Genomic DNA, 16,167 nt, shown 5'->3' with positions numbered 1-16,167 from the left:
GATCTCCTTCCTCCCAGGTCTGGTTTCTGAGATTTCACAAGCACCACTGGGCAGTTCCCCAAATTAAACTTTGCAGTGATAAGAGTTTTTTAAAAAAACCCACTTGGCCCTTTGTCGTACATGAAGCCCAATACTCTCTTGGTGCCTAAATTCTTGCACAATGTGACTGGGGCCACATAGCCTCCACAACTGTGCCCACAAGCCCAAACCGCTTACGTTTCACTTGTACGAGCAGAAAAATCACAAGTCATTTTGTGATTGTTTTTAAGGATGTAATTTAAATGGTTGTAATGTGCCCTGGGACCTCAGGGTGAAGGGAAGGCAATGAATACTACTAACACTAATAAATTATTATGATGGACAAAACAAGCAATATTTGTTTGCTTTCTCACACCCCTGGCTGGTGAATGCTTCAGCAAGACTGCCTACTTCCTTATCCACTGAACCCACAGCCTCCAAGCTGTTGGAATGCTTATGAGCATTCCGTAACACTGCTCAGCCAGAGGTTTCAGACACCCCAACCTCCGTCAGCTTTTCCTCTTGTGGGAATCTTGTCTGCAATCTTGTGATTAGTTTAATTTTGCGAGGCCAATCGGCAACAACCCTTCTTCTGGCCTTAACTTGATAATTTAGTTTGCTTCTCTGCCATCAGGTTAAGCACCCAAATGTCTGACCACAAGCAGGCTTTGACTTCACAAAGATATAGACACAGGTTGCATCCTAGAACTCCAAAAGGTATAACTAAACCTTAGTTCAGCAAGTGGCTAACACACATCAGGTTCAACGCTGGCCAGGAGTAATTCAAAGTCTTTATTGTAGCCCTTGCGTACCAGCTCCGTGCTCCGTGAGTAGGTGCTGGAAATTTCCCCGTTAGAGAGAAAGAAAGGAGGCCTCGTCGATAGGTTTTATTTGACAAGATCCTTCATGTACTTCCATCCGTGCTGAGTGTACTCGCAGGCCCTGGTAGGGGCCACAGAGAGAGCCCCTATCACCGTCCGCACCCCTGCAAAAAAGGGGAAAAAAGAGTGACAGCTGCAACGAAATATTGCAGCATGGAATGATCAGCCTTCAGAATTCCAGGTGCTTCACTCTCACTTTGCAGCCACTGAGCTGTTTTTGTGTCTTTCCGCCTTGGGGGCGGGTACTTCTGCAAACCTCAGGGTTCCCCTCAAAAGTTGAACTACTGTTAACCCCCCAGTCTGCTTATTAGACTGTGTCAAAAGTCAGCCCCCTCTGTTCATAAAAGATCCAGGTTTCTACGTGTTTTGACCAATGCAAGGCTGAGAAGTACACCTGAATCAACAAAGCAGGATATCATCCAGAAATATCTTGGAACGGCTGAGCTAGGTTGAACGGAGTTAATCCAGAAGAATTACATAAATGGAGCCAGTTAATACCTTGTGTTTTTTTTAAAAAAAAAAAAAGGAAGAGAGAATTAGATATTTCAAGTGTTGTTGCTCTCTGTACCTTTGTTATATATTGGGGGGGAAATAAGTTACAAATTTTTAACAAATCTAAAAACTAAAGAAACAAACAAGTTGATCTGCTTGCCTTCATGTTCAAAGTATTCCCCAATAAGTTTCCAGAAATAAGAGTTTGAAAACAGCCAAGATAAAGGGTGTGGGAGAGAGAGAGGGAGAGAGAAAGAATTAAAGGTCTTACCCGAGTTCCAGGAATTGCAGAGAGAGAATTCGCTTTTCGGAACTGCCGGAAGCTGGAAAAATTAAGAACACAAATATATAGATATATAAAAGAAGTGTTGTTAAAGGCTAATTATACTTTAGAAAATGCTTTGCATCTCCAGTAAGCAGGTAGGTGAGGAACCTGCGGCCCTAGAGACGATGCTGCCCTAGCAAACATAGCCAATGGTCAGGGATGATGCCAGTTGTAGTCAAGCAACATCTGGAAGGCCACATGTTCCCAATGCTGGAATTAAAGGGTTCAGGTGGCAGGTGATGAAAAGAATCCTTCCTCTGCCAGAGACCACAGGGAGTTGTTGCCAGTTGCAGTATTTTTATTTATTTAACAGGATTTATATGCCACTTAATCCTTAAAACGTCTAAACTGCTTACATAAAATGTACATTAAAGTTAACAGCAGCAAAACCAAGTTAAAAACAATTTCATCTATTTTTTTTTTCCAAACCAGTCTTCCATATCCCTATCGCAAAATACAGCTGGTATAGCACAGTGGGGAGAAGAGCCTGGCTGGGAGTCCCAAGTCTGTGAGTTCAAATCCCCGCTTGCATCTCCTGGGTGTCAAGGGCCAGCTAAAGATCACTCCACAGTGAGTGGCTCAGCGGTTATGTGCCTGGCCACCTGTGTAGCCGTGGGCAAGCTGCATAGTCCCAAGGAGCCCCCAGCTGGCAGTTGCGGACAACGAAGGGGGTGGCTTGTGCAGCCCTAGCCAGTTGGGGAGGACTAGCCTCAGAGGGAGGTGATGGGAAACCCCCTCTGAATACTGCTTACCATTAAATCCCTATTCACAGGGTTGCCATAAGTCGGGATTGACTGGAAGGCAATCCATTTCCATCGCAAAATTATACTGCAGCCCTTGGGTTGCTATGCCCATTCCAACCCCTCCTGTAAAGTTACCTGCCAGCCGAAATATTTCACCCATTCTTCCACGGCTGGTGGGAGAGCTTCTTCGGCTTTGTGGAGGGCTTTGGCCGCCTGTTCGCCCCCGCTCAGAAGTCCTTGGTCATAAACCACGTAAACAGCACCCCCTGCAAAGGCTCCTTTGATCAGGAATCTGAAAATCAAGAAAGACAAGAAGTCACGTTAAAGGCTTTGCCCAGGGATGTCTGCAACAGATTTTGCCACTGAATAGAGCAGCCTTTCCCAACCAATGTGCCTCCAGATGTTGTTGGACCACAACTCCCATCAGCCTCAGCCATTGGCAATGCTGGCTGAGCCTGAGGCTGATGGAAGTTGTGGTCCAACAACATCTGGGGGTTGGGAAAGGCTGGAATAGAGAGATACATTCTAGGACATGTTTGGAGGCAGTCTCTTTCACTCACTCACTCACTCAGGGTAGCAAACTGTAACATGACAAAATGCAAGATAAGAAATAGAAGCAATGGAAAATAGAACTGAAAATCACACCGCGCACAGCACAGAGCATTGAAATTGCAGATAAAAATGATTAAGTGCTCCACGAAGACCCTTGGCAATTTTCAAGTGGTCCATGGGTGCAAAAGTTTGGGAACAACTAACATAAAGGACCCAATTAAGATCAGGAACGACGGGAGAGAACTCTGGGTTTGAATTATAGAACCCCAGGAGGAACATGGTAAACTTAGCCATCTTTCATTGGAGGGAGGGGAATGAACTCTACATATGCTCAGAGGCACAAGTTTTGTTAAGACCTGGCAGCAAAGCCTGTAAGCAGTTTGGGTTGTCAAACTGAACCAGCCGCACAATAGGCAGAAATTCAATAGGAAACGCTTCCCCTCCCCCCCGCTTCTACAGATGTAATGACAGTGGCTGATTCCCCCCCCCCCAGGTTAACAGATAAAGGACGAGCCCCAAAGCACACACACCCACCCCTATTCAGCAACTAGAAAAAGTGGAAGCTGAATTAGTATCAACATTTGGTGATTTAACTGGGGCGGGGGGAGGAATTTTGAGCCAAGGGGAGATAGTGGAATGAGCTGAGAGTGACATTATTTTGCAAAATGTAGGTAAACCCCCTCCTGTTTTATTGCTAAGATTTTATTGGCTTTTAAAAAATAGAGCTTTTTGGGGGGGCGGTGGAGCTGAACACCAATATTTACCACCAGAAAAGGGGCGATTTTACGTTGTCTGTACGCCCACATATCCAAATGAGCAGGTGGTGCATTTTTTGAGGGGGGGAAAATGAGTTGTCTGCAATTAAATTCTGCTGAGTAAACCCACTGAGAACAACGGACTGAAGGTAGTCAGGCTCATGAATTTCAACGGGTCTCTTCTCAGCAGGGCTAACAATAGACACAACCCCATTATCATCATTCATTAGTATATTAAAGGAGCTCATTCCTGAGCAAAATATTCTGCAAAGTTATGAGGGAGGTTTAGAGGGAAGACAAGAAGTGGTTGTAAACAGCCTCTCTTCACTTTTTTTTGCTGCTGTTGCTGGAATCGCAAAGGACAACATGGCAAAAGCTCCAATTCTCTCCCCCCCCCGTTTTTAACTGAAACCAAAATTAAAAAATAATAATAATTAAAAGGCCGCCCGCCCGACTCACTTAACCAAAGGGAGGACTCGGGGCGCCATGACTGAGAGACGTCTCCCCGGGCAGAAGGGCAGGACGGCGCCTGGCCGCACCGCCTCCAGCCTCTCGCGAGACTTTCTTCTTCTTCTTCCAATGGAGTTTTATGGCGAGACTTTGCGGGAAGAAGATAATAATAATGGCGGCCTGCGTGGATGGGCCATGCAGCGCATGCGCAGATCAGATTTCCGGTCTTCTGGGGGTTTTTTCAGCGAAGCGAGGCCTAAAAAGCCCCTTTACCGCCACCTACTGACGACTTTAAAAAGCACACCCCACCATCTCATCACAATAGACCAACTAAAAGCTCGACGTGCAAAAAACGCCAAATGGTAGATAAAATTGGAGTCTGCAAACCGCGACCCCTAAGAAATTGGTTCATATTTTGGTACATATTTCCAGAAGAGTCAAATCTGAATTATAATTAACGTTCCGATCTGTGTATAAGTCCAAGAGGGGCAAATTAAGCTGCTTTACTTAAAAATGCAGCCTGAATGTAATTATCCTCCGTCCCTATCCCTGATCATTAAGCATGCTGCCTGAGGCTGATGGGAATCTGAGCGTGCAACAGTATCTGAAGGGCCACAGTTTCACTATCCCTGCTTACGGAATTAAGGTCATGCTTTAAGTTGGGATTCCTGCACTGAGCAGGGGTTGGACTGGATGGCCTTATGAGGACTCTTCCAATTCTACTGTTCCATGATTCTGGAAGAAGGGCTCCCAAGTCACCCACAGGGGCTCCTCTGTCAGCCAATAAAGAAATAAAAAAACTCCCTTTCATCTCTATATCATAAGCAGTCCCAAAGAATATGGTCTAACCCCACAAACATCACAAAGACCAAAACCCAATACTAACAAGATTATTGCACACTGCACAATGTCCTGTTAACACCCGCAGTAGTCAAACTTGTCACACTCGGCCACGCTGGTTAAAGATGCAAAAATCCCCCAAATCAGGGCAAAAGGAGAACTCTACGTGCCATACTATCAGCATCCCACAAGTGTTGCCATTCCTTAACGATTCCCCGTTGAAGACAGCATTTAACCTCTTCGTAATAAAGGTAAGGAGACATCAACATCTGGACGCCGCTAAGCATTCTTTGCAGTTAAACCAACCAGTTCGTTCCTCACTATCCTATAGGCAAGTATCCAACAAAACTCAAGCCAGATTCCCATGGCACAAACTTCTGTATTCAAAGTCCAAATTTCATTTATCACATTATACTTGCAGGCAAACCCACCAGACTGAATCCCGAAAGTGAATCTGACAAAAGCAGAACATTATCAGGTTTCACATCCTTAACGCGCTCAAGTGAACCTTTAGTGTAGTGGCACCAACCCTTTGAAATTCCCTCCCCTTAGACAGGCACCATCTCTGTTATCTTTTTGGTGCCTATTGAAGACCTTCGTCTTGGTCTTGGCTGCATATATTAGGGACTTCCAGTCCTCATGTTGCGCTTGACTCTTTTTGATGGCTATTAAGGACTTTAGTTTATCTAAAGGAGCGCGTTCAACGCCACCAATTATGCCGCTCGACACGATCAGCCACACAGGGCCTTCTCTCAATCCTGCCGACAAAAACAGCTAGATTGGCGGGAACTAGAGAGAGGGCATTCTCAGTGGCGGCCCCCACCTTTTGGAACTCCCTCCCACAAGATCTTCGGCACGCCTCTTCCCTAAATGTATTCCGTAAAGCCTTAAAGACCTGGCTCTTTCAACAGGCCTTTGGGATTTCCGGGGGAGGGTTAATTGCTATGATTGGAATGCCTCGTACCCTGTATTAGTATTGTTCTCGCTACTGCATTGTTTACGGTATTATTGTAATTTTGTATTGTGTTTTAATTGCCTACTTGTATGTCGCCTAGAGTGGCCATTGGCCAGATAGGCGACACATAAATTAAATTTATTATTATCATTATTATATTTCTTTTTGATGATATAGTACTCAGAAGGCAAAGTACTGGCATTATGCTGCCGATAATGTAAATAGATCTGTCTTAGTTGTCTCTTAGTAGACAGACAATCTTTGTCAAACCATCTAGGGAAGCCTACGGTTATATTTGTTCTTGGAGCAGTGACGTGGGAAACTAATAGGGAATTTAGAGTCACCGTCAGGGAATCATATACATTTAGGGCCGTTGGGAGGTTAGAAGTATTCCCTAGTTGTTCTTGGATGGCCAAGGCTGGAGAGGAGGAGATAAAGGCTGCTACCTTGGAAGCTGCTTGTGGTGACCAGATAGAGCTCCTGTGTGTAAAATACGCTGAGTTAGTTTCCGGATTGTACTCCATGTCTAATCGGCTCTTCTCTTCTAATTGAACTAAAAGGGATAAGGGGAGGTGGTCACTGTCTTGTCTCTCACCCACAGAGAAGTTGACTAATGAATTCAATAGCTGGTGGGAAGTTATCGCGTAATCGATTACGCTGCTTCCTCTGCTCAAGACGTAGGTGTATTCAGCACATGTATCCAAAGGATTTAGGCCATTAAGGATAGTAAAATTATGGCTACCAACTAGACAGGTTAGGCAGATCCCCGGGTAGTTAACCCTAAGGTCCTTAGAGGTCCTGTCAAAGGCTGGAACGTAGTTCATTATCCTCACCCTGCCACAGTTTAGATGCAAAGAGACAATCATTATTAGGGCCGATCCTAGCATTGAAGTCTCCCATGATAATTATTAAAGCATTAGGGAACCGGGCCTCCAACTCTATTATATAGTTGTCTAAATCGTCCCATAATTGATCGATATTTATCCTTGCCACTGCTGGAGGCATATAAACATTGATTAGAAGGAAGGATCTTGTGTGATACATCAACAAAACAGCCATAGCAAGATTATTACATGCATGCATATTTCTAGAGTGAGCAGTCAGTGCAGTGGAGATTAGTATTGCCATGCCTCCTTTGGCTCTGCCTTGGCATTTAGCCAGTGATGGAACTGCTGGTAGGTCAAAAGAGACAAAGCCATCCAATAATAAATTCTGAGTAGACCAAGTCTCCTGGAGGAAAATTATGCCGTGTTGGTTCAAATAGTTAATCAGTTCTAGATTGTTTTGCTTAGCGTTCCATCCTGCTATGTTCCATGATAGAAGATGTAAAGGAGGGTTGGTTAGCAATTTTTCCGGACAAGTGCAGGAGGATGCTGTTTGACCATGTGGTGGAATTATTATAGCAGAAGAATGTCAATGTGTTTCATCAATTCGGTTTAGAAAACCTGTGTCATCCAAAAAGATTCCACCAGATAACTTGAGGGGAACTGGATGGTTGGTCGACAATTGAGTTGGCCTAGAGGAGGGAAGGTCGAAGTCAGAAGAGAGTGGCAGGGAGATTTTTTCTGGGGGACTCGCGTCTGGTTCCATATGCTCTAAACGCTGAATTAGCTGGTATAATTTGTTAATAATCGTCGCTCGCTCAGTATCCGGTAGTTGAGAATAAAGTTCCGTGAGTTGGAGCTCCTTAGGCTCCAATTCAGACATTAGAGTTGCCAAAGTTGTAGTCCGATTAGGGAGAACAGCAGAGCAACTTGGTGCTGGGGGACCAAGCTGTGATGAAGACTGCGAAGGGTCATAGGTTGTTGACGTCCCTGTCTCATCGAGGGACAATCTAGAGCCGGGAGAGCCGAAGAGAGGCACGCTTTCTCCTTTCTCCTGTGGCAAAGACCAAAACATTGTCTTCCAACTCCAAAACAGCACTTGCTTGCAGCTGGGAAGGGGCCTATAAAGGAACATTGCCCGAGGAGAGTGTAAGTTAAGAGTTTTTATTTAATTACACTCTGTCTTGGATGAGATTATAAAACGCCACTGAGCGGCCTTGAATATAAGATTGCAGCTGGGGAGTGGCTGTTGGTCGTCTACAGCAGCTTAGAGCAGCTCAGAGCCGGGGTTGCTATTGAGAGCAACCAAAAACAACTCAGAAAGGAACATCATAGGAGTTAACCCACACTGTAACTAAATCACTGTGGAACTAAGAAGAAAAATACAAAAAGATATTTTAAGTTTATCATCTACTTTGACTGTTGAGCTGGTTCCACCCTGTTGGGTGAATACTGCTGATGAATGTTTGTGAGAGGCCTCTATAGGCCATGCTTTGTTATCTATGATTCAGCAGTCTTGAGTGGAGGAGGACGCTGCTTGAATATAGCCCAACAGGAGAGCTGATAGGCTGGTTAGGCTCTGGGCGTGGCTCGGGGCGGCTGGCGTGGAGTGGCGGTGGCGAGAGAGCGCCGCACGGAGCGGCTGAGTGTGGGGTGCTGCCGGAGACATCCTGGCCTGGCGGTGGTGAGAGCATCGCTGGAGGAGACCAGGCTGTCATTACGGCCCGGCTGGCGGCGATGGCGGCGGCAGGAGAACGTTGTGAAGGACAGCACCTCCTGCAGACGAGGCTTGCTATGGAGGAGGGTTTTTAATCCCTATTGAAAAGACTTATACTTTTCTGTTATCACCGCCATCTGGATCCTTCGGAGGTAGCGTTTTTCGTGAGAAGGAGAGAGATCCAGAGTTGGCGCCTACGCGCACAGAGTGCGGGACTATGTTTGTTATGTTGGTTTGATTTGGATGAGTGGGTGTGTGTATATCAGTTTTTGTATTTATATTTTTATTATTTTATTTTTATTTTTATTTACGTGCACAGAGTCTCGGACTGTGGTTGTTGTGTTGATTTAATTTGGATGAGTGGGTGTGTGTATGGTGTGTGAGATGTGTGTGACAAGAATTGTATGTGGGAATGTATGAAGGTGTCGTGGTTATAACTCTTATATTTTAGTAGTGTTGTTGCAGTTGGATGTACCCTCCCATTAATTGAGGGATTAGCTGATTGTTCTCAGCGTGTGTTACGGAGGTAGGCCTCCGGTTTGTATATTGTTTAGGGTGGGTGGCCTGTCCATTAAGCGGACAGGGTCGGGGGCATGTGTAGATCCGGGGGGGTTATGACAGAGAGGGAGGGGGGCCAAGCTATATCAAGATTGGGCGGCAGACGCTGGGTTGATGCTGGGGGCAGACCATGTCAGTCTAGAGGAACAAGAGATAGATGTATAATATCCATCCCTTGTTCCGGGTCTGCCCAAATCCAGAAGACAACTGGGAGACGCAGGATTCCTACCGACCTTCGACTGTTGTTGTGTAATGCCAGGTCTGTGTCACAAAAAACATCTATCATCCATGATATGATTTTGGATGAATGCGCAGACCTGGTGTGCGTTACGGAAACTTGGCTGGACGAGGCCTCAGCCCCCATTCTTGAGGCCATGTGTCCGCCGGGTTTCCGCTACGCCCAGCAGCCGAGGGTGGGAAGGCGGGGAGGGGGAGTGGCAATCATCTATCGGGAATCTTTGGTTTTTACCAGACCTCCCCTCCCGAGGACCAAGTTTGTTGATTGCATGTATTGGAGGTTGGGCCCGAAGGGCAGTTTAGGGATTCTGCTTGTGTACCGCCCGCCCCGCAACACAGCAGACTCCCTGGCCGAGGTGCTTGAGGTGATCTCGGATGTACGAGTGTTGTCCCCAGAGCTATTAATTCTCGGGGACTTCAACGTGCATGCTGAGACCACTCTCGTTGGAGCCCCTCGGGATTTCCTGGAAACCATGGCTTCCTGGGAACTGCACCTTAATAATACTGAGCCCACCCACGTAGCCGGTCATGCTCTCGACCTTGTATTTGTCCTGGGAGAGGAGGGAAGTGTTCTGAAAGTGGGGGCTATTTCTTATACCCCTGTGTCATGGTCAGATCACTATCTGGTGAATATAGATTTCTCGTTGCCACACGCCCTCGGCAGGGGCAAAGGACCTATTAGAATGGTCCACCCCAGGCGCTTGATGGATCCTGATGGATTCCTGACTGCGCTTGGGGAATTGGAACCTGCTGAAGGTCGCTCGGTCGAAACCCTGGTGATGGAGTGGAATGAGGGGATCACCAGGGCATTGGACCAAGTTGCCCTGAAACGTCCTCTCCCCCTGAACAGAACTCAGATAGCGCCATGGTATACACCACGGTTGCGCAATCTGAGGCGGGAGGTGAGACGACTAGAAAGCCGGTGGCGGAAATCTCGCTCCGAAGGTGCTCGGACACAGGTCAGAGCAGCAGTAGCTGCCTACCAGGTGGCAGTGAAGGTGGCAAAGAAGGATTTCTTTGCTGCCTCTATTGCACCCGCAGAGTGTTGTCCCAGGAGGTTGTTCCAGGTGGTCCGAAGCCTGGTCGGTCCAGTTGCTCAGGTACCCCTGGAACATTCTAAGACCTCCTGTGACAAATTGGCAAAACACTTTGCTGATAAAATCGAACACCTAAGGAGCTCGATTCCGTACACCGTGGATGCAGTGAATGAACCAGAGTTGACCATTTGCAATTCGGTCCAGTGGGATAGGTTTCGGCCTCTCCCTTCTGAGGAAGTGGACAAGGTGCTTTCATCTGTGAAGCCTACCACTTGTCTGATTGATCCATGCCCATCATGGCTCCTTGTGAATTGCAAGGAGAAACTGGGCGAAGAGATTAGGGCGGTGGTAAACGCATCCTTAGTGGAGGGTGTGATGCCACTGGCCCTCAAGGAGGCAATTATAAAACCTATCTTAAAGAAGTCCTCCTTGGATCCCCAAGTTCTGAACAACTTCCGCCCTGTTTCAAATTTACCATTTTTGGGCAAGATCATTGAGCAAGTGGTGGCTAACCAATTGTCAGCACACTTGGATGAAACGGATTATCTGGATCCATACCAATCGGGTTTCAGGACTGGACATGGAACTGAAACAGCCTTGGTCGCTCTGGTGGATGATATGAGGAGGGCATTAGATAGGGGAGAATTCACCTTTCTTGTCCTCCTAGATCTTTCAGCGGCTTTTGATACCGTTGACCACGGTATCCTGATGGATCGCCTGGAAGGACTGGGAATTGGAGGCACTGTTTTACAGTGGTTCCGTTCCTTTCTCTCTGACAGGCACCAACAGGTAGCATTGGGAGATGAGGTTTCAGACCCTTGGCCCCTCACTTGTGGAGTGCCACAGGGTTCTATCCTCTCTCCCATGCTATTTAACATCTACATGAAGCCGCTGGGATCTATCATCAGGAGATTTGGGCTGCGGTGTCACCAATATGCGGATGACACACAGCTCTATCTCTCGTTTAAGTCTTCACCAGAGTTGGCTGTGGAGACCATGTCCAAGTGCCTGGAATCCGTGAGTGGATGGATGGGAAGGAACAGGCTGAAGCTAAATCCTGACAATACCGAGGTACTGCTTGTGGGAGACAGGGGTAGGCTGGGTCCTGTTGACCTGAGGTTTAATGGGGTACAATTGCCCCTGAAGGACCAGGTCCGCAGCCTGGGGGTTGTTCTTGATTCCAGGCTGTCCATGGAGGCTCAGATTTCGGCAGTGAGCCGGCAGCCTGGTACCAACTACACCTCATACGCAGGCTGCAACCCTACCTCCCTGTTCATCAGCTCCCACTGGTAGTACATGCCCTGGTCACCTCTCGATTAGACTACTGCAATGCGCTCTACGTGGGGTTACCCTTGAAAACGGTCCAGAAACTTCAACTGGTACAGAATGCGGCGGCTCGTTTACTTACAAACAGCCGTCGCCGTGATCATATTACACCAGTATTATTTAATCTACACTGGCTTCCAGTAGTTTTCCGGGCCCAATTCAAGGTGTTGGTGTTAACCTTTAAATCCCTATACGGTTTCGGCCCGGTTTATCTGAAGGAGCACCTCCAGCGTCACCAACTATGCCGCCCGACAAGATCCGCCACGCAGGGCCTTCTCTCAATCCCACCAACAAAAGTAGCTAGGTTGGTGGGGACTAGAGAGAGGGCTTTTTCAGTGGCGGCCCCCACTCTCTGGAATTCCCTCCCGTTCGATCTTCGACATGCCCCTTCCCTGGATATCTTCCGCCGAGCATTAAAAACTTGGCTGTTTGGTCAGGCCTTTGAGACTATCGGGATGGGCTAATTATATACTCAATCCCCGCTGCTATGTATTACAATTGCTGCTATTCTGTCACTGATGATTATTTGTATTTTATTGTATTTACTGTATTTTGTATTTTATTTAATTTAATATGTACGCCGCCTAGAGTGGCTTCGGCCAGATAGGCGGCCTAAAAATTAAATTATTATTATTATTATTATTATTAGTGGCAGAGGAGAGGCGGAATTGATGTAGTATCGCTGTATTATTAGACCAGTGGTCAGGTTTTGTGGCAACGTTAACCATGGACTTAATGTAGTTCGTGCGGTACAGTGGCTGAAGAAATTAAGCAAAACAGTTGTCCAGGAATGGAATACTTGGGAATGGGGGCCAGCGGTCCGAGGCCCTTGGGTTATATGACACAGCCAGTTTTCCAGGTTGTAGTACAAGGTTCCAAGGACAGCGTTGGATGTTAAGAGAGGGGAAGCTTATATCCGATTGTGGTGCCAATAGGGCAGGACTTGCTTCCCAAACCTTATTTAGAGGTTCGTAAGTGGAGGATTTGCCCCGTTGTGTTGTAGAAAGGCCATTCTTTTGTAAGGAATTGTTAACTGATTTGTTCTAATTACCTGGATTGAAAGTGTCTCTCCATAAGAAGGCCGCGAAGCCACCTGCGATGGCAATCCCACATAGCAGTAGCCCCGCAGCTCTCATCGTCATCCTCCCTGTTGGAAAAGTCCGACAAGACAGATACGAGAATGGAACTGGAGTCGGTGAGGAGGGATCGCAGGTGTACAGGTGCAGATTGACCTTCGGCACCCTTTCTGGAGAAAAGATGGCAAAGTGTTTCAGAGAGATCAGAAGTCATAAGCAGCAGAGCATTGTGCATATATGATGAGTGTGTGGGGGCGGGGCATTGCCTTGGGTGCAAGCCGCAGCACTATTTTAGAACCTGATTGACAGGTTCCATTTTAGCATCACATGATGTTTTCCAGTTGCGAGCATCAAAGAGGTATCCCGCTTGGAGACCTCTGTTATCTATGAGAGAAGGAAGAGTTTGTTCTTACCGCAAACAGTATTTCTTCATGGATGCCAACCGGTCTCCAAGCCTCGCCCATACAGTAACTCGTGTGGTAGATGGGACTAAGTTTGTTAGATGCCATGACTCCTTTCTGGGAATTTATCGTTCAGGTCACTTGACCTTGATTTTTCTCTGTTTATGTTATGGTTGCATGTTCTCCCATTCTGAGTTGGTACTTGAGGCTGATATCTAGAGCTTTACAAGAAAAGACCTGAGCCTCAGCATGAGGGGAGGAGCAAAGGTTTGCTGAGGCATTTCGTGTCTCTGGGCTGTAGGCAGAGCTACAATACCTGCTTGGAGACCTCTTGTCATCCATGAAGAAATACCAATTATGGTAAGAACAAACTGTTTCTTCTAAGGCGTTGTTGTTGTTACGTGCCTTCAAGTTGATTACAACTTATGGCAACCCTATGAATCAGTGACCTCCAAGAGCATCTGTCATGAACCACCCTGTACAGATCTTGTAAGTTCAGGTCTGTGGCTTCCTTTATGAATCAATCCATCTCCTGTTTGGTCGTCCTCTTTTTCTACTCCCTTCTGTTTTTCCCAGCATTATGGTATTTTCTAGTGAATCGTGTCTTCTCATGATGTGTCCAGTATGATAACCTCAGTTTCATCATTTTAGCTTCTAGTGATAGTTCTGGTTTAATTTCTTCTAACACCCAATTATTTGTCTTTTTCGCTGTCCATGGTATGTGCAAAGCTCTCCTCCAATTCCGCATTCCAAATGAGTTGATTTTTCTCTTATCTGCCTTTTTCACTGTCCAACTTTCACATCCATTCATAGAGATCGGGAATACCATGGTATGAATGATCCTGACTTTGGTGTTCAGTGATACATCTTTGCATTTGAGGACCTTTTCTAGTTCTCTCATAGTTGCCCTCCCCAGCCTTACTATAAAAGGAGGAGGAGGCATCTACAACTTTCCTCAGATTATAGCAGCCTGGCTAATGTTGACAATGCTAGTACACCTCCTGGTCCTCAGATTCTCCCCAAAGATTTCTGAAATCTTTCCTTTAAGGCAGGGGTGTCTCCAGGAGCCAGATCTTCATCTGGCCCCATCCTGCGGGCCAACTTTGACCTTATAATGTCACATGATTGAAGTGGCATGATTCTGAATTTTGGGTGGGCTACAAATGGTATTTTTTTTTAAAAAAAAGTTGCAACTAGCAACATGCTTTTAAAAAAAACAACCCTGAAAGCCAAACTTCTTTTCGCAGGGAGAATTGCAGCCCCTTTCAGCACCACCTACTCTGCCACCAAGTTTGCCGTGGAGGGCTTCTTTGGCTCTCTGCGTAACGAGCTAATCATGCAAAAGAAAGAGGTGACTGTTACCCTCTGCTTCCTTGGCCTGATCGACATGGCGTCGGCTCTGAACACCAGGTGCGTGTGACTAATTCTGAGTCGTTGACACAGCTGCAGTGGGAACCAAAGCCTCGGCAAAAATGAGCTGGCCTTGCAGGAATTGGCGATTCTCAATATGGCGGCTGCAGTCTACACTACTGTTCAATGAAATTTGTTTAATTGCAGCTGTTAAATGAAATAAATGGCCTTGACTACTCTGAGTAGTGGCACCTCACTAACCCTACCTGGAGATGCCAAGGATTGGACTTGGGGTATGTAAAGCAGGTGCTCCAACCACTGCGCTACATATTACTGACTCTGTTGTTTACTATGCTTCAGTACGGCCACTGCAGCTGATGATTTCATACCTTGCGCAGGTGACTTGTATGTTGTAAACTCCCTGGGGCAGAGACTCCTATCTTTCGGTCCTTGCGCAAACCAAAATGCTGCATTGCCGCAAGAGTTCTGCACCGATAACAGCACTGATCATGATGCTTCTTCCTTCCAGGGACATCGTGACCCTGAAGGCTGCTTCTGCCTCTGGGGCAGCCTTGGCCATCGTGAAAGGTGGGGCCACCCAGGCCATGGATGTCTTCTACCCCTGGACGATGGAACTGGTGTGTCAAGTTCGAGATTGGTTCCCACGGCTAAGGGACTGGATTATGCGTGGCTTATATAATTATCCCAGTGCCTGAGTGTATTTGGCTCGGCTCTTGATTTGGAAAGGTCAACATGCTGCTGACCAGCAGGTGGTGACCTTTGTCAGACTCACAATACAGCTGATCTTGTTATACACCTTCAAGTCGATTATGACTTATGGCGATGCTATGAATCTTTTTTGCATATATATTGATAGGGATTTCATGGTAGGAGGTATTCAGAGGTGGTTCACCATTGCCTTCCTCTAAGCCGACGGCACCTGGGATTCCCAGGCAGTTTCCCATCCAAGTGCTAACCAGGCCTGACCCTGCTTAGCTTCCGAGATCAGGCGTGTTTAGGGTAGGATGGCTGTAGGCTTAATAGCTAATCTTAGTCTCACATTATTAAAATGGGATTGTTCATACACAAGCACGCATTCCTTCTTTCCTGCACATTTGTGTATACACTTTTAAATTCAGCCCTCCACATCTCTGCAGCAATTTGCAATTAAAAAAAAAAACTACATGAAAATCCTTCACCATTTCCGTGCAACTGAATCCTAATAAACACTTTTTTTCTGCGCAATTTTGACTTGTGTGTTTCTTGAACAACGTTATCTTAGAATTAAACCCAAAGGAGATCTGCACCCGTCACAAGGCCAAGGCATTTTTAAGTAATAATTGTGTGTCCAAATGGACACGGAATGGACAGGAAGGGACACATAAAAAACGTAATAAATGACCAAGGATATAAATTCACATTTGGAAGCCACTGAAACCCTGACTAGAGGTATGATTTTTAGTCAAATTGAATAAAAACAGTAGAGGCGCATTACACAATCATTCGAGTTATTGTAAAACCGACCCGTCTGTCTGCAAAACGTCTGAACAAAATCTCTCTCCCTGTGCACTACGATGTCTGGTTCTCCGTTAATCTTTTGTTCTTTCCCCCCTAAGAATCCTGCTACAGC

General features: G+C 46.4%; 2 protein-coding genes across 7 annotated transcripts; one reads left to right on the top strand and one right to left on the bottom strand.

Moving 5' to 3' along the window:
* Nucleotides 1-791: 791 nt before the first annotated feature.
* Nucleotides 792-4,365, bottom strand: MICOS13 (mitochondrial contact site and cristae organizing system subunit 13). Its single transcript, XM_061600776.1, has 4 exons — nt 4,226-4,365; nt 2,595-2,751; nt 1,663-1,714; nt 792-1,003 (listed from the first exon to the last, which is right to left on the bottom strand). Exons 1-4 carry the CDS (start codon nt 4,252-4,254, stop codon nt 906-908), a joined length of 336 nt encoding a protein of 111 aa, XP_061456760.1. The 5' UTR covers nt 4,255-4,365; the 3' UTR covers nt 792-905.
* A 4,055-nt stretch (nt 4,366-8,420) lies between these two features.
* On the top strand, nt 8,421-15,782 carry HSD11B1L (hydroxysteroid 11-beta dehydrogenase 1 like). Of its 6 annotated transcripts, none has more exons than XM_061601504.1 (4): nt 8,422-8,704; nt 12,774-12,905; nt 14,435-14,597; nt 15,067-15,782. In XM_061601504.1, exons 2-4 carry the CDS (start codon nt 12,809-12,811, stop codon nt 15,251-15,253), a joined length of 447 nt encoding a protein of 148 aa, XP_061457488.1. In that variant the 5' UTR covers nt 8,422-8,704; nt 12,774-12,808; the 3' UTR covers nt 15,254-15,782. The 6 variants fall into 6 exon arrangements, 2 of the variants coding, with proteins under 2 accessions (XP_061457488.1, XP_061457489.1); XM_061601505.1 differs by having other exon boundaries at nt 8,423-8,704; nt 12,774-12,930; XR_009759518.1 differs by lacking the exon at nt 12,774-12,905 and having other exon boundaries at nt 8,421-8,759.
* Nucleotides 15,783-16,167: the final 385 nt, after the last annotated feature.

The sequence above is a fragment of the Rhineura floridana genome, chromosome 18 (assembly GCF_030035675.1).
Source record: "Rhineura floridana isolate rRhiFlo1 chromosome 18, rRhiFlo1.hap2, whole genome shotgun sequence".
Taxonomy (NCBI): Eukaryota; Metazoa; Chordata; class Lepidosauria; order Squamata; family Rhineuridae; genus Rhineura; species Rhineura floridana.
This window is presented reverse-complemented; position numbering and strand designations above follow the sequence as displayed.

What these genes read in the sequence shown, in the direction of transcription:
- MICOS13 (XM_061600776.1), bottom strand. Translation starts at nt 4,254, where the DNA reads ATGGCGCCCCGAGTCCTCCCTTTGGTTAA. An exon ending in CGAGTCCTCCCTTTGGTTAA is followed by an intron (nt 2,752 to 4,225) that starts GTGAGTCGGGCG and finishes CTTGATTTTCAG; the next exon opens with ATTCCTGATCAAAGGAGCCT. An exon ending in CTGCAATTCCTGGAACTCGG is followed by an intron (nt 1,004 to 1,662) that starts GTAAGACCTTTA and finishes CCTTTTTTGCAG; the next exon opens with GGGTGCGGACGGTGATAGGG.
- HSD11B1L (XM_061601504.1), top strand. Translation starts at nt 12,809, where the DNA reads ATGGCAATCCCACATAGCAGTAGCCCCGCAGCTCTCATCGTCATCCTC. An exon ending in CGAGAATGGAACTGGAGTCG is followed by an intron (nt 12,906 to 14,434) that starts GTGAGGAGGGAT and finishes TTCTTTTCGCAG; the next exon opens with GGAGAATTGCAGCCCCTTTC. An exon ending in GCGTCGGCTCTGAACACCAG is followed by an intron (nt 14,598 to 15,066) that starts GTGCGTGTGACT and finishes TCTTCCTTCCAG; the next exon opens with GGACATCGTGACCCTGAAGG.